The sequence below is a fragment of the Apteryx mantelli genome, chromosome 27, assembly GCF_036417845.1.
Source record: "Apteryx mantelli isolate bAptMan1 chromosome 27, bAptMan1.hap1, whole genome shotgun sequence".
NCBI classification, from domain to species: Eukaryota; Metazoa; Chordata; class Aves; order Apterygiformes; family Apterygidae; genus Apteryx; species Apteryx mantelli.
In genome coordinates, this window is record NC_090004.1 from 4,512,971 (window position 1) to 4,538,697 (window position 25,727).

Below are 25,727 nucleotides of genomic sequence, written 5' to 3' on the forward strand. Positions count from 1 at the left end.
GTACTCAAGTGAAAACCCCATCACTGAAACAAGCAGGAGAAAAAACAAAAAGCCAGACCACATTGCACTAGGCTTTCTACAAAAAGAGAGGACTTCGTTATCCATATTGGCTGCCACATAAGCTGCTGTACTGGGTAGGACCTTTGAGGCCTGTACGCTCCATGGTAAGAGCTGGCCTAGAACATTAAGTCTATAACCCTGACAGCACTGAAGTCCATTCCCAATTCTGCTGCTTAAAAAAAAAAAAAAAAACCCCTTACAAACATCTTACCAAGATTTAATGTACATTTATTCTTAACACGTGGAACATATAGTATAAAGATTTCATACTGAATAAATGATATTCATTAAGCCAAAAAAGGAAAAAAGGGAGGAATTTACATCAAGTTTTTAGCTACATTGTCTGAAATACAAATATGCAGAATTCATCACTGAAAAATCTCAATTGTGTTTCTTCATCAGGAACTTCAACTGAACCTAGAACTTTTTCACACCTCGATTAGAAAGAAAACAAAAAACAGGAAAAATAAACTATAAGTTGATTGGCTGCTGAGACAGCAATGACTTTATACACAGAGACCTGTACAGCATCCTCCAGGGAGGGATGTCTGGCAAGAGATTAAATAATTGTGTCTCGCTTTTGCAGGTCATCAACTCGTTAACTCGTCATACTATAAAGGGGTAGGGAGAGGGGGACAAAACTGCAAGGAATCTTAGGGTATGTGCAATGTACAACGTCATATATATATACACACGTGGCAGCATTCAGGCTGCAGCTAAAGGTTAAAACCAGTTCTAAGAGGTGATCTCAGGGTTATTCATACAATCAAGGAGGAAGAGAGAAAGAGGTCAGGGTGTTGTAGGTTCACACATGATACTTTGGGGGAAAAGCCTTTTTTCTCCTCAACATTAACTAAAAACATTTTTAAAAACTACAGCTTGCTGCTGATCCAGCGTTTTTTTTCCATGTGAGACGTTATTACAGTATGTTTACAGTTTAAGGTGTACAGTACATGAAGTTCTACACGCTACTGCACAGGCCTCCCTTGGACAAGGTCTGTTCACAACTGGTAACTTCTTGGTTCCTGCAAGATTGTGAATGTACAACGATAAACCACACAGAGTTCAGCAGTCACTTTTGTCCTTCAGAGTTTACCATTAAAAACAGTTATGAAAGTGGCGCCTGTCAATGTGATAACACGGCAAGTCGTTTTCCCCAAACTCACTGTAAACGACAGTAACTTTGGTTAAAATAAAAAAAAAAGTCTTCTATGCAGACAGAACTTTGTCTCCTTTAATAAGGGGTTCAGGACAAATTTGAAGGGCAGGGGAAGGGAAGAGGGAACAGGGACATCTTTCCCCAAGGGAGAAGCAGGACAGCGCAGGGCAGACAGTGGATTCTGAGGTGGTTTTGCATAAATAAAGGGCAACAGTCAGTTTCTAAGTTCTCCACTCACGCACACGCACACAGGGTCTCGGATCCCACAGCTGTCATGACTGGCCAATTAAAAACAGTACATCACAAATAACTTGTGAAACCAAAGAGTTCATCAAAGGCGACACGGAGATGTCCAACAGCCGCGACTCGTATAACGTGAACTCCGAGTGGTTCTCGTCCACCTTGGCCAGGGCGAGCAGCGCCCGAGCAGCTCGGCGCATCATGTCCACGCTCGTTGACTCGAAGGGTGGGTTCTGCATGTGCATCAAGCCAGCCTGGCTCTGCTGGAACTGCGTGGCGGCCAGGCTGTCCTCCAAGAAGCCCAGCAAGTTGCCAATGCTGCCCTTCTGCACAGCAATCGCTCTTGCTGCCAGGCTGTCCCCCTGTGCCAAGTTGGCCAGTAGTACCACAGCCATCTCTCGACACACCGGGTTCTTTCTGTCACTAAGGAAACGCACCATGGTGCTGTAGAGCTTCTCCAAGCGACTGAAGGGGGGAGTTGCAAGAATCAAATCCACGTTGTTGTCCTGGATGCTGAGTTTGCTGAGTGTTTCCAAAACCAGTCTCTGAGGGGAGAGGACAGCATTAGGCCCCAGCGTTGGAAAGGGATCCTGGGCCTCTGCTGATGGACATACTGCCCAATGGAGAAGTCCATCCAGGATAGGCAAACAGATGCTTTCTGGGTAAGGGGAAAGGTCCAGCTGGCCAGAAATGTTGGCCAACGTGACCAGTGTATTTTCACGCAGCATCTCCAAGCAGTCCCACCACCACTCCACCTTGTTGCAGCTCACACCTTGGTCCTGCTCCTCCTCTTTCTCATATGTCAGGGGTGCCTGTTTGCGCTCTGGATGCTTGTGGTGCAAGAGAATCAGTTTCCCTAGAATCAGCAGCAGCCCGGGATGTTTAGACATTTCAAAGTCATTGCCCGGCACAAATGATAAACTCCTGATGATGTTAGAGACACAGATGCAGCGCTTAGCCAGAGAGTCCTGCCAGTCTAGGAGGGTGCAGAGGGGCGTCTCATCTTTACTGTGAGGCTCGTCCTCCAAAATTTTTATATTTCTGTGGCTCTGAGCTGGACTAATGCCAAATGGAAACTTGCTGCTTTCCTTCGCAGTTTCTGAAGCTTTGACTTCTTCCTCCTCACCTGCCAGGGAGCCCGGACGTGCTGAAAGCATGTCATCCATGGTGGCAGTTATCCTCTTCTCTGAGGAGCTGTCGGACGCAGAAGCCTCTCCTTCCCTAGTGCTTAGATTGCTCTCAGCCGCTGAACGTTTCCTCAAGACAGAGTTGCAGGAAGCTCGTTTGTGAGTAAACAGTAGCTCCGTCTTGCTCTCAAAGTGGGTCTGAATATGCTCAGTGGTATCTCCGCCACCGATCCGCCAGTGCAGCAGTCCGCTGTCAAACTCCTGCACTCGCCCCAGCTTGTCTGAATAATCTACCACAAACGGGTCGTTTTTCTGCACGACCTTGACTGGAAGCTTGTCAAATTTACTAACTAGCTTTTCCTCGCTGCTCTCTAGAGGTGCTTTGTCCTTGCTCGCAAATGCAGCCTCCTCCTCTTCTTCACCATCCTCTTCCATCTCACAGTTCAGGCGCCGTGGTTCATCATCTTCATCCCCTTCTTCGTGAAGGGGACTTGAAGCTCTGCAGAACCTTCCAGGATCCAATAGTGTTCTCTGCCCTGGGTCTCCCACCTCGTATTCCTTCAGGATTCCAAAGATCTCGATCAGGCAACGCCGGAAATACTCCACCAAGAGCTCCAGCAAGCCCGGCAGCTACAAGGGAGGAGAAAAACAGGAGGGGAAGGAAGGGAACAGTGATCAGAAACCAACTTAGGCTAGCATGAGCAACAGGGAAAGCAGGGCATGAAGGGCTAAGAGTTTAAGCAGTACTGTTAATTAACGCGTTCTTTTTACGCTGGCAAGAAACTGCATTTGCAAAAGGAGTTTTCTGTCCTCTGAGAAAAGGAACAAATGGAAAAATAGATACTGTCAGTATCCAATCCCCCCTGCCGCAACACACACACATCCCTCTGCAAACACACATCTGTTCTTGGTCATATCTCCTCTCCAGTTAATACACAGCGAGCCAAAGAGCAGTCCTAAGCAAAAGAGCCTTTACAGTGTCGTGGAGCGGTTTTTACAACAGCCACACATGCACGTGGCAGCAAACTGAGAAAGGTTGGCCTCTCCGGACTAGCAGCCCAGCCTCAGTAAAGACAGACCCAGGGGAGAGCCAGAGCTAGAGGCGCACGCCATCAACACCAGGAAACACAAGCAGCCTCCAGCCTTTCACAGTGCCCACGCTGCAAAGTCCGTTTTAGCCTCCTCACCCTCATTCAGTTCCTTTGTGCTACAGAGGCAATACATCTCACCAGAGAGGAGGTGACACGTGCTCTCATACCAATAAACATGGAAATTACACAGGCCAGTGTGTCACCAGCACGCAGCTACCCAGACCCCGTGCTCTCCCCGACCTGGCACACTCCGCAGGTGTGGGGATGCCTGGGAGTTTGGCCCTGCAAGGGCACGAGCTGCTTTCTGCTATGTTGCTGACAGAAAACTGTGCAAAATTAGCACTTCAAAGACCTGTGTCACAGAGCATCTGCACCCACCTGGCTGAGGTTGAAGGTCATTATGCTGTTGTCATCATAGAGCAGGATGTTTATGGTATCTAAGGCCCACGTACTTTCAGCCAACAGTCCAGACTTCAGAGACATCATCACTCTCCAGGCTTCAGGAGTTCCTGTAACATAAACACATGATACTTCCAGCTCCTGGAGTTTAAAAACAAAAAGGAGATACTTGATACTGCTTTCTGGTCCCATGAAGAGCAGAGCCTGCTTTAAGATGTTGTACAAACTGTATGCACCACCAATCTCTCTGCAGACAATGCCAAACACAGACACTGTAGCTGAAAAGGCAACTATCCTGCAAAAATGAAGTCCTTACAGAGCCAGAGCCCTTCCACCTGGCAGCACTGTACCAAAGGGTAGCAGCAGCACCTCTTGATGGACACAAGCAGAAAAGCACAAGCTTCCTCTTACCAATATCTTTTGCTGTCAGCCGTCTCCTCTGCTTCAACACAGGTTGCGTAGCTTCTACTGATCCCGGAGGGAAGGTGATGTCTCGTCGTATCATGGGAGGCTGTACAGCTGCTGGTGTTATATGCGAGGCAGGGACTGGTGGTCCTGCCTTCTGCATTTTCATCCCCGAGTGCAGGAATGGAGATTTACTAGGAGAAGTGCGGTTCTCCAGAGGTCTGGGCAGAGGTGCTGGGCTGGATACCTGAGGAATGTGATTCTGCATGCTAGGAGGGGTCTGGTAGTTAGACTGGGGGGGCCTAGTCATTGGAGGTACGGGGGCAGAGGGACCATAAGGAGGTTGCCGGTTCCCATGGGAAGGCCATGGTCCCTCATGGTTTACCCTCTGATCTGAATGCAGAATTTCATCTGTTCGAGTCACTCCGTGATAAGCAGGCCCCTGGGGCGCAGAGCCAGTGCTCTGCCGATTCGGATAGCTGTACCCTATTTCGTTGCGCCCTTGCCACATGGCGCCCTGCTGCGGGCCCTCTGGAGTAGACTGTATGGGGCCACCCATCATCTGAGGAGGCATGTTCTGCTGAGCATTGGAGCCTGGGGGAGCCGAGACCCTGTCTCTGCCAAATTGGAATGGGAACTGGTTCTGTGGCCCTCCGGCAGATCGGCGGTCAGCAGCAGGGTATGTACTCCCATACTGGTTATACAAGTCCTGCTGGGGAGACGGCTGTGCAGTTTGCTGCTGGCTCGGTTGCTGGGTCTGCGCTGGAGGCAGCTGCTGCTGCGTCTGCCCTTGCCCGGCACTGTATGGTACGTTGTACATCTCCCCTTCGTGCCGCTTGGCAGGCGGGCCGTAGCTGCCATCCATCGGTCGCTTGTAATTCTACAAGGAAAATAAAGGCATCGGCAACAATGAGATGCATTTAGTTAGAAAGAAGCAATCCTAACTCAGTGGGCAGATCCACACAGAGCCAGAGACTGTCTCCACGGCATGGGGACACATCCTTTCTCTTTTCTTTTCTTTTCCTTTTTTTTTTTTTTTGTTAGCCATATCCAATGTGAAGTTAGCTCGACCTTTCAGTTTCACAAGCCGAGGCCAATTCCTTGCGGCAGGCTGTGTAGTTTCCTTGTGGATCCTACAAGGATGCCCTAGGGGCAGAAATCTGTCCACAGAAATGACTTTCCTGTAGAAAGGGCTCAGCCCTACTGTACATTCACCACAAACCAATCTGTGTTCAGGTACTTGTTCCCTTGCAAATCCAGGAACTTTATCAGACCCTATTTCTCTTAGATTTCCCAGAAAACAGAAGTTTCTGCCAAAGCATCAAACAAGATGCATTAAAAGCTGTTAGTACATACTTTCTGCTTCTTCCTTTCCTTGTGGATTTCAAAACACAGCACTGAAAGGAGCAAGAACTGTTCTCCTCCTCTACTTCTTTTAAGTGCCAATGGAGAAAAAAGTCAATTGATGAGACAAAATTAAAACCCAGATCCCTCCTGCCTCCAAGGGTCTGTGCTCTAACTACTATCCAGTCGATTCAGAAGCTCTGCTGTCATGACTGGCTTCAGATGGAGCTCTAGGGCTTTAAAGATGACAAGTACCAGAGTAACTCGAACTCTTGGCTCAGAGCCCCATGGCTCTGGTTGCAGAGCCAAACTGCAGAGCAGTTGGAATTATTCTTAGCACAGCTCTGCAAGTGCCCTCTCTACACTCTCCTAAACCAGAGGGCTCAAAATTATCAGGAAAATATTATGGGTCCTGGCACTGATACAAAGAGCAAGTTATATATAAGGATTATGGAAAGAGATATATGTTCATTCAAACTCTCTCTGAAACAAAGCTATGAGTAGGAGAGGCAGTGGGGCAACAGGGGAGCGGAGGCACTTCTGAAGCCTTTGCCTGCAAGCTCATTAAGTTGGGTGGAATGATCCACCTGAAACAGCTCACCAGAATTATCAAGGGACTTATTCCAAACAAAATCCTCTGATTACTTGGATCAACTTGGTACAGAAACACAAAGGGACTCAGAAAGTTCCAGAGGGGCAGAGAAGCCCAATAAAGCTTCCTGATCTCCTGCCTCCTGAACCCCGAGCACACCCGACCGAACTGCACAGCTTCCATTCTCAGAACATGGTGCTTTTTCTAACACAACACTGGAAACGCTAATTAAAATTTCTTTATGCTATTTGGAAACTGGCAAAAACCTGTATAAGGTACTTAATTCTGTCTAACACCTACATGTCCATAAAGCAACACACCGCCCAAAGAGTTTTCATCCTTCCTTCTTCACACTTTGCACAGATAAAACTCCTCCTTCTCTCAGTCAACCAAACTGGAAACTTTCTGATAACTTACCTGCTGTTGCTGTTGATACATGGTAGTTTGCTGGCTAGGGAAAGGGCTGCCCGAGGATGTGCCTTGAGTGGAGAATTGATTGCCATAGGAATCATGTCTAGAGAAGAAACAGATGCGTTACTCTTCTGATCAGAAGCATATTTCGTTTTAACAGTCTCAAAGCTCCCTAAGTGGGAAGAGCTGTTTGTGGCAATACCCTACACAGACCTTTGCTGCTGCTGCTGCTGCTGCGGGTAGCGGCTGGGAGAGTACATCCCCGACTCAGGGGTGGAAGGCATGATGTTTGGCTGTGGAGTTCCAGTAGCTAAATTGCCCTCGGGTCCCATGCCAGGCTCCGTCCTACATAGAAACAAAGAGGGAAAAAAAACACACATTCACTTAAATTCACCCTTGCTCCTCAAATGGGAAAGGACGGTCAGGAGAATCACTGTAGTGATGAGAAGGTAACCGTTTCACATGAGTTAAGCAAACCAGGTTCTCACTGGTTTCAAGCACCCACCTCACTCTGTCGTAAGGACCTCCGTAGGAATAGTGTTGCCGCTGTCCCATGGCCATGTTACCCATCCCTGGACCTGCAGCACGATTGTAAGGGTCACCCATACCACTGTTGGGGCCCTGCCCTGAGGACATGAAGGGATCGCTTCCCGGAGCTGAAAGATTGAAAGAAGGATCAACAAAACATGTCTACGTGTGCTCTAGAGACAAATCCCTTCTTCTGGGGGAAGAAGGGCAAGCAGAAGGTCTAAATACTCCTACAGCACATTCCAGCATGCAGCCAGATACAGGGATTAGCACTCATGGAGAAAAGGGAGAGAAGTAGGCAAGGACTTCCTCACCTTTCCTCATACTGCTGTAAGGATCTTTATTTGGCTCATAAGACATGCGACCCATCATGTCGGAGGTATTCATGCTGGGCTGGTAACCTGGATTTGGAGTCATGGAGTTCCGCTTCTGGAACGTGGGATCGCCGCCATCTGCGAAGGCATCCTGAAGGCCCACTGAGTTACTCCTGATTCAAAAAACCCACAAACACAGGGTTATAGAGGTTCATGATGCTCTGCAGGATTCTTCACCCCATATATTCCCTCTCAGGTGTTGCTATCCCCTAGAAGGACTGTAATCATGCTCCTCCAACAGAAGCAGGAAAAACTGCCCTTCTGCAACACCCTCCTCAGTCTCAATCCCCAAAACAATGATTATACAGACACACAGAGAGATGCAGAGTCAGCAGTGTTGCTGTGAGTCGTTAACAAAGGAGGAGCAAAGCCATGGAGCCCCATGACCCCCCCATACGGTACTGACCCCAAGACAACCTCACAGTTGCTTCTTGTGGCCACCCTGGTGGGAGAGGGTGCGATGGTTTCATACCTGATGCCTGGCAAAGGGGGCATCTGACTGTGTGGCGTAGACGCTGGAGTTGGCGGCTTCAAGTCTCCTCCTTCTGCCATGGAGCTGCTGGTGGACTGAGGCGTCTGAGGACCCTGCATGGAGCCTGAACCCGCTGCAAGAACAGAAATGTAGCATGAGCAGCTCTGCACTCAACAGATGCAACCCAGAACCCCCCAGAATATCAATCTCAAGAACAGAGAGTGATGAATCCTCAAAGACAGTGACAGATAAAATATGGCCAAAATACAAGGAGCCCAACACTGCAGGAACGTACCACTGGGCCGGACTTCCCAGAAGAACCACACACACAAGTATAAAGCTGAGAGGACATGTTCATTTTTGCCATGCCTCCATTCTTAACCATGTTCCCTTTTATGCACCATGCCACCACAGCGGTCACGTTCCCCAGGCTACCTAGTTTCAAAGAGTGACACTCTACAGTGTGCCATGAGGAGGGGAAGATGATGCTTCCTCTCAAGTGACAACTACAGCCCTGTCACCTTCACATTCGCTTTCTACCCAGGAAGGAAGGTGGGTTCGAGCCCTCTCCTGCAGCGTCACATTCTTTATGAGCGATGGAAACTCCAGCACTTCAGCTGAAGTCACTAAGCAACTCTGAACAAGGCTCCTCTGTCTGCTGTGCCCTTCCAGTGGGTTAATTCATGCAGGTTAATTCAAGCACCACTCCCAAAGATTCCTGGAACAGGGAATGCCGGAGATGCCGGATCTTTCACTGAACGACAAAACCCGTCCGGCAAGTTCCCTGGCTCTGCGCGAGTTACTTTACGCTACAGCAAGCTTTCAGCAAAAATCCCAGGCCGTCATGTGTAATCCAGCTGTGCCGCCAGCTCCAGGAGCTCTGCTCTGCCCCTGGATCGCCGTGGCAGTGTCAGCTCTCAGGTTCATACGCTCCTCGCAGCTGGCAAGAGCTGAACTCTTAATTAATGTTTCCATTAGTTACCAGCCCCAGCACCCGATATCCCTCAGCTTCAGCCCTGCTGGTTGATGAGTCATTTCAGCTATTCATTAAAATCCTCCGAGGTCACGTCCAGGGCACGTTTGTTTACACCCCACCTTCCTGGCACCCTGTCTCTGCTCGCAGCTCCCTCCCAGCCCGGGGAGGTCTTGGGAGAAGGAAGGGCAGAGGCGAGCTCAGCAGGGAGCTTCATTCATGAGCCCTCCCCGGCGTCTGTCTCCATCCTCAGCCAGCAGCGGTTCAGTTCCCCTCCTTCCCCCAGGAATTTGCTGCTCGTCTCCGCCGCGCGTTACGAGCGCTGGCATCGGCAGGAAGAGGCCTCAAGACATTCCCAGCGTCGCTGCCATTTGGTGTTTGTCCCCACCCCCTGCTGTCCCTCCCACTCACAAATTTACACACGGTTGGACCCAGGCCAATTCCAAGCTCTGGGAATTAAAACCCAAGAGCAGACTGATTACGCCTCCCCGGGGACACACTGCTGTTGGCGAGAAGGACCCAAGAAGGTTTGCAGGAAACCCATGCTGAGCGCCCGCAAAGCAATACCCAGTTCACTTCAGGCAAGGCCCTTCAGTAAACATTCTTGGGTTTGGAGGGTTATGAGTGCACGGAAAACAGCTCTGGCATCCAGAGCTCTACCCAGACAATCGCCCAGCAGGGCCTTTAGATGCTCCACAGCCACAAAAAGTGATATTTAATGCAGAATAATACACTGTGATCTTCACAAAGTTATGCAGAAGCTCGTTTTCACAACTGAATGGGCTGGAATGAAGTATAAGCCAATGCCAATGGGTTATAAAGTCTGCAAGGAGAGCAAAGCACACATCTCTCTGAGGGATGGCTTACAGCCCTGCATCCAAATGATGGGACTTCAAGATGCCCTGCTTTTCTCCACTCAGCTTTCAAACAGGGACGTTATTCTCCAGCAAGTGTGATTCCTTGGGAGACAGGCCTCTGCGCATGCAAGGCTGGAGGATGCTGCCTTAGAGGGGCCGCAGCAATCCCTGGAGCAGGAGGGCTCCTCGGGACTCAGTGCTCCTCTCAGGCTCTTAAGCCCGGAGCTGAGGTTGAGAGAGCAACTCACGTTGTCCCCAGACTCCTCGATTGCTGCTGATCCAGGGGAGCAAGAGAGAGGAGGAAAAGGAAAGCGAAGGAGTAGCATGAACATGCCGAGTTATGTGGCTGAAAGGATTGCAGCAACCAGCTGTGCTTCAGTGCTGCTTCTGCACATTCCCAGTCACAGAAGTTTGGACTAAGACAAGCGGAGAGAGTAGTTTAAATGTGAAACGCAGAACAGTCTTCTCATAGCAGGAATCAAACCTATGGACCGAGTCAACAGAGCCGCACAGACGTGCAGTTCGGGGTACCAGCCCTGCAAATTCCTGCAGCTGAAGTGCTGAAGCGCTAAAGCAAGAGCTCAGTCTCAGCACAGCCCTGAAAGGCAGTCTCAGGACTTTCACGTACCATCACATTAGCTAAAACAAAATAAGAATTGATGCACCATCTAATCCATTCTGGCAGGCACCTCATGCTACAAGAGGTTTTAAGTGGCTTCCCAAATGCCTCAGCCCTATCCAAATAAACTCCAAATGCTCTTAACATCTTTGTTCCACTGCCTAGTATCTCAGCTGGCAAGAAAGTGTTTTTGGAAAGAAAGTGCGATGGGATTTGTGATCTAGTTTAAGTGGAACTCAGATGCCACTTTAGACAGAATTTTAGTCTAGTGACACAAAAGTCATTTTGTCTTGCAGAATACACCAAGGTTGAATCCATACTGGGGCAGGTTTCCTGACTAGTGGAAAGACATTACTTAGTCCTTAAAAAAAAACCCAAACCCAAAACTCTTTGACCGAGGGGACAGATAAATGTAGTTGCCAACAGAACAGTGATATTCGGACAAGCACACTGTCGATCAAGGGATTAGCAGGACTGAGATACAGCTGCAGTACAATCAAAAAAGGGTTCATTATTCCACTCCTCAGGAGCTAGACAGAGATCCCACGTTTCAGAACCAAAAAGGCTTTTTTTTCCCCAAACGCTAGAGGAACTTCAAAGCAGACAAAGTTTTTATTTCACCTACATGAACAGGCTCCTGACCAGAAAAGGCATCTGAGGGTTTTGCTTGTAAGACAAACTGGAAAACTGAAGCTTAAAAGCTTGGCAAATTCAGCAGCAATTCAAGCAATGAACTTAATGCAAATGAGACAGAAACAATCAGACTTCTGGAAGACGAGAGAGTATAACGTGCACTGCTAGCCTGGCTGTTTTCTACCTTTTTTTTGGGGGGGGGGGTGGGTGGGTGGGTTTGTTTTAACAAATCTGAACTGGTCTCTATGCTTAAATGTTCAGAAACAGGAGATCCCCATTAAATTTGGAACAACAGCATAAAGATTAATGAATTCCTAACTTATTAAAAGTTCATTTTAAAGGTCTCAAATCCTAGAGCATCTAACTCCAAGCAGGCTTACAAAGGTCTCTGAGCACAGAGCCTCAGAAAGGCCTCACTGTCTCCTGCTAAACACAAAAAGAATTCATGAGGAAGATGAGCGCACACCCACATCAAGCATTTACTGCCAGAAGGTAGTACTTGCAGTCAAAGCAAGCACTGCTTTTCTAGAAGGTTCCTAAAGCTAAGCAATAACAAGGTCTGCTGCTAGAATATGCAGAGATCGCCTCAAAAAGTTGACTTCAAACTTCTCTCCCCACCAGACTCTCATATTGCAGTGATTCACTGGTAATCACAGAGGTGTGTGTATATACATATGTATATATTTATGTTTTCACTTTTTTTAAACTTTGTACATGGGTGGGACACACAAAAAATGAAATATATCCAACAAGAGGCTTGGCTTATTCCCAATATCATTCACTCCCACATTAGGAGAGAATTTAATCTACACAACCAACAAGAGATCTGATTAGGAACGGACACGGGGACTTTGCAGAAGGCTGCAACCAGCCTGGCCCAGAGCACGGGGAGACAGGCCTGCTGGGTGCAGTCGATCCCCTGGTTCAGACAGTCATCACACTCCTGAAACCAGTCTCTAAACTCACCTGGAGATGGAGGTTGTATCTTAGTTTGAGACTTCTTCGAATCTGCAGCTGCAAAGATATCTGGAGGGGGGTCTTCACCTCGCTCAATCTTGCACTCAAAGGCATAGAGACACTGGATGTACTGCTTCTTCAAAGAACTAGCTGCACTGCTGGACGTGCCCACGTTGAGATTTGTGGCTAACTCGCGCCATTTCTTGTTTTTGTTGACCTGCACAACCAAACAAGAGGCTCTAAACTCAAAATCCCAGCTACTTCTCTTCCAGGACACTTTCTGAGAAGAAATTGACACTTCCCAACTAAAACAAAAGGATGCAGTAAGGGCTAAACAGAGCATCTTCAGTAGCGTTTAAAAACAAGAACGAGCAAACTCTCTTCTTCTGAGAGTAAGCTAGTAAACTTCTCTTTTCTCACCTCAAGAAAACAGTTTAAACAGGGACAGATAAGGTCAAGTGGCAAAATAACTAGCCACAAGGTCAGTTGACAGCCAGATGCAAAGACAAAGCCAGTGTCACCAATCTCTGCACCAGACAGAGGGGAAGGGAAAGCACTTGAATTGGATCTCACCACAGACTGTTCTCGACCAGACAAGAGGACAGACGTTTGGCTCACTTAAAAGATGCTGGGTTTTATAGGCACTATATAAACTTTTTTTTTTTTAACCACTAAATAAAAGAAACCCACAGAAAAAAAAGTCATGGCTCACACCTAGCAACAAAGCTACCTTTGAATTCTGTTGCCTATTGACCTGTGACTACCAGACACTCACCTGAGTCAATCCTCCAATCTCCTTCACTGAGATGTAGAGCCGGTAAAGGTCCAAGGGTTTCCTGCCTACTGCTGGGAGATTGGTCATGCCCATGGCCTTCTCTTCAGTAAAGGCTAGATACCGATCTACCCAGATCTTCCTTTCAGGCTCACCACCCAGCTCATAGAGTTTGGTGATCTTCTCGTTGGTTGTAGTAGAGGAACTGGACTTCTAGGAGAAAGAAACAGATATCAGGACTGAGCGCACAAAAACAGCAGGTTCACATCCAAGATGGTTTTAAAACCAGTCAGATGAAAGTTCAAGAGTCAAAATTCTGCTGTTACATGGAGAACTGCCTTATATTAGGCCTACACTTGTCTTAGATCAAGGTCAGTATAAAAGACAAGTGTTATTTGACAAAGGTATCAAGAAACCAGCTGCTATTCGAGGAATTCGCAGAATACCTATTTTTAAAAATAAGTGAAAGGTTTTAGAAATGCTACAGAAACCAAACAAACCTCAAGGAGACTTTGCAGAGAGCCATCTCTCTGAGAGATCCTCTGTGGGCTTGTTTGCTAAATATATGAGAAAACTTCTATTTCAACTGCAAATGAGATTCCCGTGGCTGCCGCACTCTGCCACGGTGAATACTGCCCTCCAGTCAGTCTCTCCTCTTACACAAGTAGAGGATGGCAGGATAAACTGGCACGAAACATTGCAAAGGGAATAAAAATAAACATGCCCCAGGCAACCGCTTGACCAATACGTGTGAGAGGAACCCCCAAAACGATCTCTGATCCCTTCCCTATTCCCTGACAGAAATGCAAAGATCTCCTGCTACCCAGATGTGACACGAGTTCCCATACAGGTTTGCTACTGCTCATGCATCAGGATCCAGGAAGACTGTCTGATATGGAAATGTATTGTAGGAATAAGGATTACAAGTTTACAGCCATAAAGTATGCATATCACCCACTGGTTCCTACACATCTGCTTCACTAAGTTGTCTGGGAGTCTATTCAGAGGTAAAATCTGCAGTCCTGCATCTTGCCTCAATTTTCACTGGCCTTCATGATATGAGAGGACATCGCAGGCAGTTCTTGATGATAGGAAGAGAAAACTCCCCTGTCAAAGAAAGCATGGCACAAACTTTCTCTGGAGTAAGTTTTCTGATGCTTGCTTTGCTCTGTTTTGGCCTGCTGAGCCAATCTGCCAGGAAGAAGGTGAAGGCCAGGGAAGCACAGTGCTATGGTATGCTTTGATTTGGGATGCACCTACAAGAAAGCTGAGTGAGCAGAAACGATCCTTGCTCCCCCCCCCCCCCCAAGTCATTTGATGTAGTGCAAGACGATGTTATTTCGTCTTTCATCACCTGGATCACATACAGCTGCAGTAAAGGCAGAAACGTTTTTGGCATGCCAAATGCCTACTTAAGAACAAACTTCCGAAGTGGACGTGAACTTCAAATCTGGTGATGTTCTAGATGAAGCCCTACACCCAAAATAGGGTGTGTTCACTGCTACTATCCTGGCAGAAAGACGTACAGAGAAAAGCATCCTCCAGACACCCAAAGGGAGCCCTTCTAATTGGTTCACAGGAAAATTTGTTGGGCTTGACCACATACCACATGCAGTCAACTAGGCAAATAAGCAAACTTCAAGGCACAACAGCTGTGGATTTTAAGGCTACAATGATGAAATTTCATAACTGATGTCAGAACTGATGAAAGCCTCTAACAGGCTCTGACTTCAGTTTTAGTAAACCTGATTTCCTTGTCACCTTAGAGGAGCTGCCACAACAGTTACACACACAGCCAAACTCTTTCAGGTGCTGTAATGCCAAAGTGTCCTGCCCTTCAGTGATGTGTGAGATGTCCTAGTAATGAGATATTCCTACTAGAAGTCCAACTTATTTTCTTTAGACCAGAAAAAACTTATACACTTGAAAGTTATGAGCTGCAGCCAGTCTTGATCTAACAAGGACATGAAAGAGGCTGATGCACCATTCTGAACGTCAAATCAAACAGCATGCTTATTAAGCCCAGCACGTGGTATTGGCCTCTTTGGGGAAAAAACCTAACAGAAGTAAAATTAACATTCCTGAACTCAAAAGCACTACTGTGTGTTTCATGTTCTGGAGGAAAGTCCATTAGCACGAGATAATCCTTGAATAGTGCAGGCCAGGAAGACACAACATCCCCTATTTGCAGGTTCCAGGATCTCCTGGTTCAAGAGCATTCAAGTCCTTGTTTCTCCTAAATAGAAAGGCAGCTGCCAGAACACATGAGCAGAAGTGAGAGATCTTCTAAATCTTCCTAAAGACTCTTGTACTGGTGTTAAACTTGCAGAGTGTGTATTTTCCTTCAGGTAGCAGAAAAGGAGACTAAGGGCTCAGGGTTAGAAATGGCTTTTTTGGAGGTACTTTTGAAACCGTAACAGTATCACAAAGAAAAATACTCCTTGAAGAACTTGTTTGCTTCCTTCTTCTGGCTTTAATACAGGGATTAGTAAGAGGTTTGTTTGTGAAACAACTGCAGCACTCTAGTTTACCACCTCCCAGCTGAGAGGGGATAACTGACTAATTCTGAGCCTGCACCAGAAACAAACCCAGGTTTGTTTATACTTCTTTTGGCAGTTTCATCATGATGGGTGATAATTCCTAAAACCACAAAGTTGTTTTGCAGTTGAGTCTGATTACTCCCAAAGGGCTAGGAAACACTCCTGGAAGCCCTGGGAGGAAAGGGCTTTCCTTCTTTTCTGAACTGAAGAGTTGATGAATTGCAGAAGTAAAATCTTCAGTTGTTTGAATCTTCCTGACAAATCCTGAAGAACCTCTTGGAACCACTGGCACAGCCCGAGCACAGCCCATTGGGCTGGACACATCAAGGGCAGGTCATGTTGAATCTCCTTACACCTAGCACTTCAACTAGATGGTCTTTACCTTTCCGAGACCACTTCTGATTCAAGCCGCAGTCTGTAATTAGCTATGAATAGCATCTGGAGGCTCAAAAAATGCTGACTCAGAAGATGCATCTGTTCAGGTACCTTCTCCCCAGTTAGTAAAGGCAAGACTGACCCAGGAATAAAATGAGAACATACAAATTCCTGGAGATGGACAGGGGAAGAATGGCACTTCCTCCCAGCCGGCTCAAACATTAGAGGAGATGCCAACATACGCCACAAATCTCCTGCAGGTCGCAGCAGCCCCTGGATGACAGACGCCCAGGTATTTAGAGATGTGGACCACTTCTCAAGGTGTATCAGGCATCTGTTAGAAATTCTAGATGGAGACCTGAATTCCTGAGTCCTCAACAGAAGAGGACATGTGAACAACAGAAAAGTCCCTTTCCCAGCCTTCCTGATGGCTTATGGGTCTCTGTAAAGGATGGCAGGGTCTCCTCATTCAATGGCTCGCATGGCTCATGCTTTTGATTCTAACTTTTACACCTCTCCAGGGCACACCATGGTCAGCTCAGGCCAGATTTACAGAAGTTTTTTTCTAGGATCTGGGTGTTCTATCCACAAGGCTCAGCACATGGGGCAACACCTGAGATCTAACACGATCTCCAAATATACTGTGGTCAGCTACATAACCATGGACGTATTCATTCGTTTAAGTATAATCATGCTTTCCTAATCTAATCACTGGCAACTCCAAACCCTTTTTGCTTCCAGCTTTTTCTTCATAGGTGAAAGGCATGGAAGAGGGACCCGAAGTCTTCTAATACAGACTTTAAGAAGGGTGCTAATATGCCCAAAAGCTGAGTGTATACAAGGAACTGGAACCTCCTAATGTTAATGTGAATGTGGACAACACTAGGTACAGAGTGATGCTGGGCTAGAAGACAACACTGGGCACTAAGTGTCAGGGAAAACACTGGGTGCAGAGCAGAAAATGAGCCCTGTGCGTATTGATACACCCTCACACAAAATGCCAACGTGCTGCCAAGCATTCAAGACAGCCATCTTGCAATGAATTTGCATAACAGCACTGCGTTAGTTGCAACATATTGATAAACCCCCCAGCGACAGGTAACAGCGCAGACAGACTAACTGTCATGATGCAGGAGCACAACACTGAATAACGCTGTGCCTACCACAGAGCCAGGGAGCATGGCTCTACCAATGAGACACCACAGTCCTGGGGTCTAGCTTATGTCCCACGGTAACTATTCCTGTCCTTAAAGGTCAAACATCTCTGAGAGCTGAAGGAATTTTAACCTTGCAGTGAGAGACTGAAACCCAAAAGGAAGAAGTGTGCCCTGATGGCATCTGTAGAGAATTCAGGTGTAGCTGTTCCTGCATCACCGGCTCCATACAGGATTCAAATACAGCAGAACATATAATAACAAGTAGATGGTACCTCCCTGAGAACCAAGGTGTGTGCACCCATGGCAGGAAAGGGGAATGTGATATCTACACTCAGATTTGGATGGGGAGACCAAAGTATCTCCTTGGGAAGAGATGATCTTCTTATGGGTTTGTACTACACATCACAAATACAGGCTCCTGAACAGTGCCTTTATTAACATATGTTGATATTTAGTGGTTTTTAAACAGGAGTAATACATTGCAAATATAGCCAGAGCCTACTCTAAAACACACTTACACATACATTTTGAGACACTTATTTCTTTAATTATGCTCCAAAGCATAACACATCCCAAAAGAGGATATCCAACTCACTCGCTACACTCTTGAGCAAGAGCCATGGTTGCAAGTAGCAGTCAGATCACATATTACAAGGACAACCATGCTAATGAGAAGTCTGTTCAGGGTAAGAAAGGCAAATCAAATTAGGTTTCTCTCGGGAAACACACTCACTAGATAGATACCATGTTCAACCCAAGTTAACACATGACAGTTTTATTTCCCTGGACACTGGGGAAGATGGGAGTCAGTTTAAAAAAAAAAAAAAAAAAAAAAAAAAAAAAATCAGAAAACCAAAACATTTTACCTTTGACTTGGATTCTGCTTTTGGCGTCCCATCTGCTTTATTGTTCATTTTAGTAGCAGGTGTTAACTTGGCATCCCCAAGACCCATCATTTCAGGACTTGCTGCCATCCCTAGGAAGTTAAACAGAAGCTTTAACACTGATTTTAATCTAGTACCATGAAATCAGTGCAACTCCCAACAACCAGTGAGGCTTACCTGCAGAGTTGTTGGCCATATTGCCACCCATCGGATAGGGTGGGCCCTGGGGGTTTATCATGCCAGCCATACTGTTAATTCCCTGTCCGTAAGGAGGTCCAGTCCCCATCATCCCCCCTTGGTTCATGTTGGGATAACCAGGAGGCCTAAAGGACAGGAACAAACAGACTTTTATTCCAAATATTAAACACTAACATCTTATCTTCTACCGAAAAAGGTTTGCTAAAAGAGACCTTCTGCAGAAGAAGTAGAGAAGTGACTTTCTCCAGATCACCCTTCCACCAGAACTTACCAAAGATCAGGCGCTCCTGTAAAGCTTAACTACTCTAGACCCCAAGCCTCATTCTCAAAAGAAAAGGAGATGTAAACCATTTTGAAAGAGGGACTTCAGTTCTGAACATTTTCACCCTTTATCTTGGTCTACTGCATCCCCAAGCTGAACTTCATTTCAGCTGTTAAGTCACCTATACAGGGAACAACAGATCTGCAAATTTTGCAGCTCTTCGCATTTAAGTGAAAATATACTATTTGTATAGATGGGCAGGGCAGTGTCCCAGCAAAATTTAATGATTCTTCTCTCTTTCTTTTCTCCTTGTTACCCATATAAGCTACATAGCTTTACATGTATGTATCAGGCAACTTTGTACACAACTGTCACTGAAGCTTGTTATTCAAAGGGGCAACTTTGATGCCTTTATTGGCGTTTGGGAACTTGACCTCTTAGCAATCATAGGTAACATCAGGCAGTGAACTGAGCAGAAAAAAAAAAGCCCCTTAAGACAAGCCAGCATAAAGAGCACAATGCCCAGACAGACCACAAATACATCCAAATCTAACAGCTTTACTGGGGGAACCCGATTTATAAGCAAGTTCATGGCTCTCATGGCATTCTGATAGGCAACATATACCTACTCTGAAATGTAGAATTAAAAAAAAAACAAACAAAAACCACAGAACATAGCTGCAAAATTTAGTGCTGAATTCCAGCTCTCATTTCATAGCTGCTTATTAAGACCCTAAAAGGAAAAAGTTCATTACACTGGACGAGCAATGCCTTGGTTGAGACAAATGCAGCTGGATGGCTGTCTGCTAGATTTATGGGCTCTACCACACACACAGCATCTTGTAAGTCACTGATCCAACGAAGTAGACCAGAAAGCCAAAACAACTGAAGGGATATCCAAGTTAAACAGATTTCTCTTACGAATATTGAAAATTCCCTAAGCATGTCATTGACGGCATATTCAAAAACACTGCTCATCCAAGTTTTATTCTTTTTCTTTTGTAACACTTGAGATTGATGAATATGCCTCCAAGGGCATATATATTCAGGATTCCCCCACCTCTGGGTTATTTCATCCACAGCTTTAAAACCCACAGATACGACACGGGGAAGGGACCTAACAGAGTCCAAAGGAAATCTCATTCCTTACCTGGTCTGGATGGAGTTGGCAGCAACATGCATAGCGGCAGCAGCCGCCTCTTGTGCTTTGCGGTTCATGCCACCTGGTGGGGGGCACATCCCTGTGCCCACCTGAGGAGGCATATTCGCCATGTTAGGCCCATAAGGTCTGTTCCCCATGGTCGCATGGCTCATCCTCCCTGGGGGAAGCCCACTGTATGGTGGCACACCAGTCTGCCCATGCATCTGGCTCCCTGCTCCCATCGGGTTCATGTTTCCTCCCATTCCTGGACTGGGGTAGTTGGCATTGGACATAGCATTGTAGTTTGGCTGCCTGGGATAACCTCCTAAGGAGATAAAAAGAGGGGGGAAGACAACATCATTCAACTAGTTAGTTTATGAATCACTATAAAAATCTTCAATCAGCAAATATTTAAAGATCACTAACAGAGATGAGGGGGAGTGTTAACACCTCAACAAAAAGTCAAAGCATTTGGATATAAGCCACATAAAATGTGTTTTGACACAGCCAAGTAACAACATCGATTCAAAAGCTGCCTGAAACTCTCCCAAACCTCAACAGAGCAAAGTGAGCTAAATGATCCAGGACAGGATGTAGAAAATTCACTTAACCCTTTCCAAAACACGTAACACTATCAAACTTCTTCCTCTCTAAAGAGGACTGGATCTTCTTCTCCACTGCACTGGAGGCAGTACCTACATCTTTTTAAACCAGGAGGAAGGATCCTGCATTTAGAAGTGCAACTAGCTCTGAAAGCAGCATATTTCATCAATCTCGAACATGATACACAAAGCACTGTTCCTTCCAGCTTATAAGGAGTGTATTGTTTTGCATTACCCACGCATTAAGAGGAGACAAACACACACAGTTTATCAAAGACAAGAGATATTACAGTAGACACAGGTCTTGTGCATTTCTGAGCTCAGTTGCCACCTTGAGGAGCTCGCTGCGCCTCACCTTGAGGTCCGTACTGCCCGCTCTGGGGTCCGTAGCTCCCCATGGAGTTCTGCTGGTACGGCCCGATTCCAGCGTGCATCTGTCCTCCAGAAGACTGACGGGGAGATAAGGCTGAGCCGGGCTGGGGCGAGCTGTACTGGGGCATCTGAGGATTCCTCTGCATGTAACCTGGGCACCAGAGAGAGGAGCAGACAATTATTAGTGCAGCTATTCAGAGGTGCCACTGGACACACGTTCTTATGTAACAGCAGTCTCCAGGACCCACTAACAAAATCCTTCCAGCAACAGCCTCGACAGATTTTACAACAGTTGCTAGCAAGGAGCTCATGTTCTCCATCAGGACAATATACTCAAATTCCTGTTTTTACCAGGGAAAAACTACTGTCACAGGAGTAGACAAAACAACTCAGCAAATCCTTATTTTTTTATTTTTATTTTTTACTTTTTTTGGAAAGGTGACAACTATATACTTTCAGCCATAAAAGCTGTAATTATACATGTCCCCCCACACACTTTATTCTCTTATGGGGCAAAGGCACACAATATCATTGCAAGCAGCCCTCATTTTGAAGTATAAGGTCATGGACCTTGGACAAGCAACATGCACAGAAACGTGTTTCAAAAGCCAGAGAAAACACCTTACAAGTCAAACCACTAGCTTGGATGAAACATTAAAGAGGCTAAAGGATGGCCAACAGCTGAATTTCCTGCAATGTGCCTGAAACACTCGCAGCTTCTAAAGCTGGGGCAGCTTTTTTTAGCACTATATCACCACAGAATCCATGCCATCAAGCCAGGTATTTTTTAATTACATATCTAGCTTTACAAACTCTTTATGGCTCTTTTAGTTAAATCTTTTAATTCATGTCACACACCTCGATCTTGCGCTATGCTTGACTGGTTCATGGAAGGATGCATGATACTGTCCGACTGGCCGCTAGGCGGTCGGGGTGGCATCTGATTGCCTATGCAACAGAAAGGAGGGTGGTTAGTCAGAAAAAAACCCTGCATGCCAAAAAATCCAGGATGCAAGAGTATTAAATACCAGAACTACGAACATTTTCAAGAGAATGGCATGTCTGCCCCAGCAAGGGAAAACAACAGCAAGGGGAAGATCAGTCACATTAATATTTCCTTATTAAACCTTGGAAAAACGATGCTGTTGGTTTGCTAGCCAGCCCACCCTTCTTACTGCATGCTTTACGGCTGTGTTTTAAAACAAACAAAATGAAATCACAAGATCTCAATGACCACGTAATACTGTCACTGGCCAATTCTCCTCACTGGCTATTTTAATTCACTTTTCAGCTGCATGAGGCAGTTGCATCAAAGGATTGACACATGTCAAATAGCATTACCTGGTACTGCAGCAGGTGAAAGTGGACCAGAGCGGGACTGAGCAACACTAGCAGGAGATCCAACAGGGGACGGGGAGGGTCCTCTGATGCCTGGCAGGTGAGGAGAGGTATGTGGAGAGAAAGGAGACTGAGCTGGGTTACTCTGCTCTCCTTGACTGCTGGAAATCCCTGATGTGCTTACTCCAGGACTCAGGGCTCCTTCTGTACCCATGGGCAGATCATCTATTGAACCAGACAGGTCCTGCAATACACAGAGAAACAGATCAGGCAAAAATAAAGAGACATGGGATTGTTCCCTCATCTACCACCATGAAAGAGTGCGTTTCCCCCTTAGGCTTACTACAAATAGAAATCAATGAACCCGGTTCATGTTATTGTCAGCTACAAAGCTGCTGCACCGGCTGAGGTAACTGCCAAATGCGTCTTATCCTGCTGCTTGTTCCTGAACCCAAGAGTTCCCTAGCTGGTTTGCTGAGTGCTTGCTGATGGTCCAGACAACTGGCCAATTCTCTTATTTGTTTCTTTTAATTCAGTTTAGAGGCTAGAAATTAAAGAATGCATCAACGATACACGTAAAACTGCAAATAGGGGAGATGGTCCACGTGATCACGACTTGGAAGAGAAATGTGGCTTGGCCTTTGAAAGGCAGAGAACTCCTGTCTCCCTGTAATTAATTCATAAACCTCATATGAGCTGGGAAGCTACTCACTTGAGATGGATAAAAACAAAATAAATACAGAGATTTAAAAGAAAACTGTAAAACATTTTTCAGGGTTCCCACTGCTCCTCCTTCAGAGATAGCAAAAACTAGCGATTACAATGTCAGCTTTTAAACTTCAGCTTTTGAAGGTAAGGCTAGAAAACACCTTTCCTAGCGCATGTATCCACCCTAAAAAAGAGGAGCATGAAAAGCCTGTTTAAGAGAGCTGAAATCTCCAATTGCCACAACAGTGGCCACAAAACTACAACACCAAAAAAATCCGTCAGCAAGTCGGTGAAATGGGGACGCTTCCGAGCAGATGTCATTCAAACCCAACATGTGCAACTGTACTGGCTGTTTGATAATAAGGTGCATCATCTATTCAGACTTGGCCTGGAGTAAATGAATGAGTTACAGACCAAGACCAAGAAAGATGAATAGGCAGCGGTGGCACATTTGAACAGAACACCGGGAAGTCGTAACTATTCCAGTGATTAGATAAAATCTCTGCCAGAGATTCAAAGGATCGCAGCAGGTGAAGAAGTGGCAGACCCAAGCTCACCCGGACTTCACCTACCCTTTGCAAGTCTGTCAGAGCAATCAACCCTGGATGAGAAGTGCTCTGGCCTGTGCCCTGAAGTCATTTCAGATCTGAACAGGATTCAGCTGACCAGCCCAAGCAGAGCCAACCTAATTTCAAACACCATGCAGAAAGGCTAAGCCAACTGATAAATAACTTGGGCGCTCTGGTCTCATTTACACTGGCTGGATGATTTCTTGTTTAGCAGCAGTTCAGATAACACTTTCCCAGCTCTGTGCAACACGGAAGGACCTCAGACACAAGATACTGCAAAGTTATCGGTCTTCAGAAGCAAGCAAGAGCCCTATCACTCTGTAAGACCTGTCTGCCAGGTGATGTGTGAAAAGGCTCTGACAGCATGTCCCAGCATCTCGGCCGGAGAGCAGTACTTCACCACCTCTTAGGAAGTGGAAAATTGGAGTAATATAAGAATAAAAAAGCCCCAGCAGATATCCAACCACCTCATCACACTCGTTGGATAGATGGTGACATTCAAAAGGACAAGCAAATGGGAGAGTTGGGTATCGGCTGGACAGCACGCAGATGTCTGTTGCAGTAGTGCAACCTTGACTATTTGAACAGTAGAATTTGGTCAAAGTGCTTCTAACAAATGCTGGCAAATGCTACGTTTGAGCTGCAAACGCCAGACCCTTAGTGGGATGACTTAGTGCATAGTATGTCCTTCCTCCCCTGCCATTACAGCTTGTTTGGCAGATCAATTCCTGCAAGACAGTCTCAGAGGTATATCTGCTTACTGCTGCAGTATTATCTTCCTGAAAAAAAAAAGCTTTGTTTTATTTCAATGAAAGCTACAAATTTGCAGAAAAAGCCTAAAAATAATGTCTATGAGAACTTGCAATTTGCATTACCTTCCTATTGTAACATCAAAAGCATTGCTAGCTACTTGTTTCTTTTTCTGCAGACAACTTTGACAAAACCCACATTTGTACTGCAAAGCCATCTGAAGTGGGAGTAAAGGGACAGTATTTCCAACATTTTGCATTAAAAAACATCAACCAACACAAACAACAAAGAGCAAAAAGCTCCTTTCCCCTCTGTAACTGCTATTTAAGAGGGAGATTAATCACACCTAACTTCAGCCCTTGGCGTAAGCTGTCAGAGGGGTTCGCAATGTCCAGAAGCCAATTCAGTCCAACCTAAAACTATTTCTAATGTCTGCTGGCATTCTCCTGAAATACTTTAAGCTACTTTTAGGCTGAATCACCATATGCATCCAAACACTCCATTTTCATTCTGAGAGAAACAAAGTTGGAGGCCAAAACCCCTTTGCAGCTGTAAAATCCTCCATCACCAGCTTTGTCAGACCTGTGTTGGAGAGCGAAGTACAGCATTTCAGAGCTATTAAACCTTTACGCCAGAGGGGCAGAGCAGAGAGCTACTTAGGTGAGCGACTTTAGGCTCGGTGGAGAAACACAAACGTACATGTGAGACAGAATATTGGCATGAAAGGACAGGTAGAGGGCTAGTGTGCAAAGGGAAATGTCAAAACTTCCTTCCGTTATCCGGACTATAAGGGACGTGCTTCTGACCTCCAAGAGGTAAAAGAGGGTGTTTGTCTCCAGGATCTGAGGAGGTCTCTGTCTTCTACATGATACAAGCAATATTCGTACATGAACTGGGCAGAATAAGGGTATACGGCTTGGTAATGACAGGCAATGAATATATCTGCAACACGGAAACGAAGCAGTATTAAGAACTGTTTGAATATTAACTCCTAAGTAACTAGATAAAAATCTTTAAAGCTGATGCCTTCGACCTGGCCTATGCATCAAAGCTTAACCTAAGTACTGCAAGTCATTTAAAAACATTCAGTTTTAATTAGGCGGGTTAATACAGGGCTGCTGCAGACATGCAAGCGAGGGCCCCTCTGCATTGTTAGCATACCATCGTGGACCTCACATATCGGAAAAGTGGGCCTCCCAGCTTTAAGGCTTCGGATCAGACTCTCAGGCAGTTTAAAGACGTTAAAAATGAATCACATGTAAACCCTTCTTGGATGTTAGGGCAATGCGCAGGAACTGAAACAGGACAATACTGTACAAATCATGTAACTCATGAAGCCACTTCCATCTCTAAAGCTTTGTCAAGTTTTATGAATCCCAACAATACAGCCATTCCCCGGCAAAGAAAGGCTCCACCAGCACAGCGGAATTTTTCTAAGTTTGTTATTCAGCTTCCAATTCTGCAGTTCTGTACACTTCTCAGAAAGCACCATTTCTGCGAGGGAAAGGAGAGAAGCAGGGACTGGAACGCCAAAGCGCAAGCAGCTAATCAGCAAGGAGCTGTTTGCCTCCTATCACAGTATCTTCTCAGGATGCCAACCATCAAGGCAAGAGCGTTTTTTTAACCAGACCTAAAGGACACTCAAACTCTGATATTCCATTTACTGAAGTGCACCACAAACTGGGGAGGGGGAATCTTTTTACAGACTGCTTTAAGGACAGCTATAGCAGAGAAGTCCTGGGAAAAAAAAACAAACTAAAAATAAAAGTAAACTTGTTGGAATAACGGAGCCTTACTGCCTTTGGTGGTTTATGGATC

General features: G+C 46.0%; 1 protein-coding gene across 1 annotated transcript in view; it reads right to left on the reverse strand.

Annotated features, from left to right (window-relative positions):
- Nucleotides 1–271: 271 nt before the first annotated feature.
- The window catches only part of ARID1A (AT-rich interaction domain 1A), a 64,092-nt gene continuing 38,636 nt past the window's right edge, over nt 272–25,727 (reverse strand). The window contains exons 5-20 of the mRNA XM_067311738.1: nt 21,886–22,126; nt 21,403–21,492; nt 20,528–20,695; nt 19,580–19,895; nt 18,147–18,292; nt 17,952–18,061; nt 13,017–13,226; nt 12,251–12,458; nt 8,203–8,335; nt 7,671–7,843; nt 7,334–7,484; nt 7,042–7,173; nt 6,835–6,931; nt 4,488–5,361; nt 4,056–4,186; nt 272–3,216 (exon numbers count right to left, since the gene is read on the reverse strand). Of these exons, the coding sequence (XP_067167839.1) occupies nt 1,492–3,216; nt 4,056–4,186; nt 4,488–5,361; nt 6,835–6,931; nt 7,042–7,173; nt 7,334–7,484; nt 7,671–7,843; nt 8,203–8,335; nt 12,251–12,458; nt 13,017–13,226; nt 17,952–18,061; nt 18,147–18,292; nt 19,580–19,895; nt 20,528–20,695; nt 21,403–21,492; nt 21,886–22,126 (4,905 nt within the window). The 3' untranslated portion in view covers nt 272–1,491. The remainder of the gene's footprint in view (nt 3,217–4,055; nt 4,187–4,487; nt 5,362–6,834; nt 6,932–7,041; nt 7,174–7,333; nt 7,485–7,670; nt 7,844–8,202; nt 8,336–12,250; nt 12,459–13,016; nt 13,227–17,951; nt 18,062–18,146; nt 18,293–19,579; nt 19,896–20,527; nt 20,696–21,402; nt 21,493–21,885; nt 22,127–25,727) is intronic.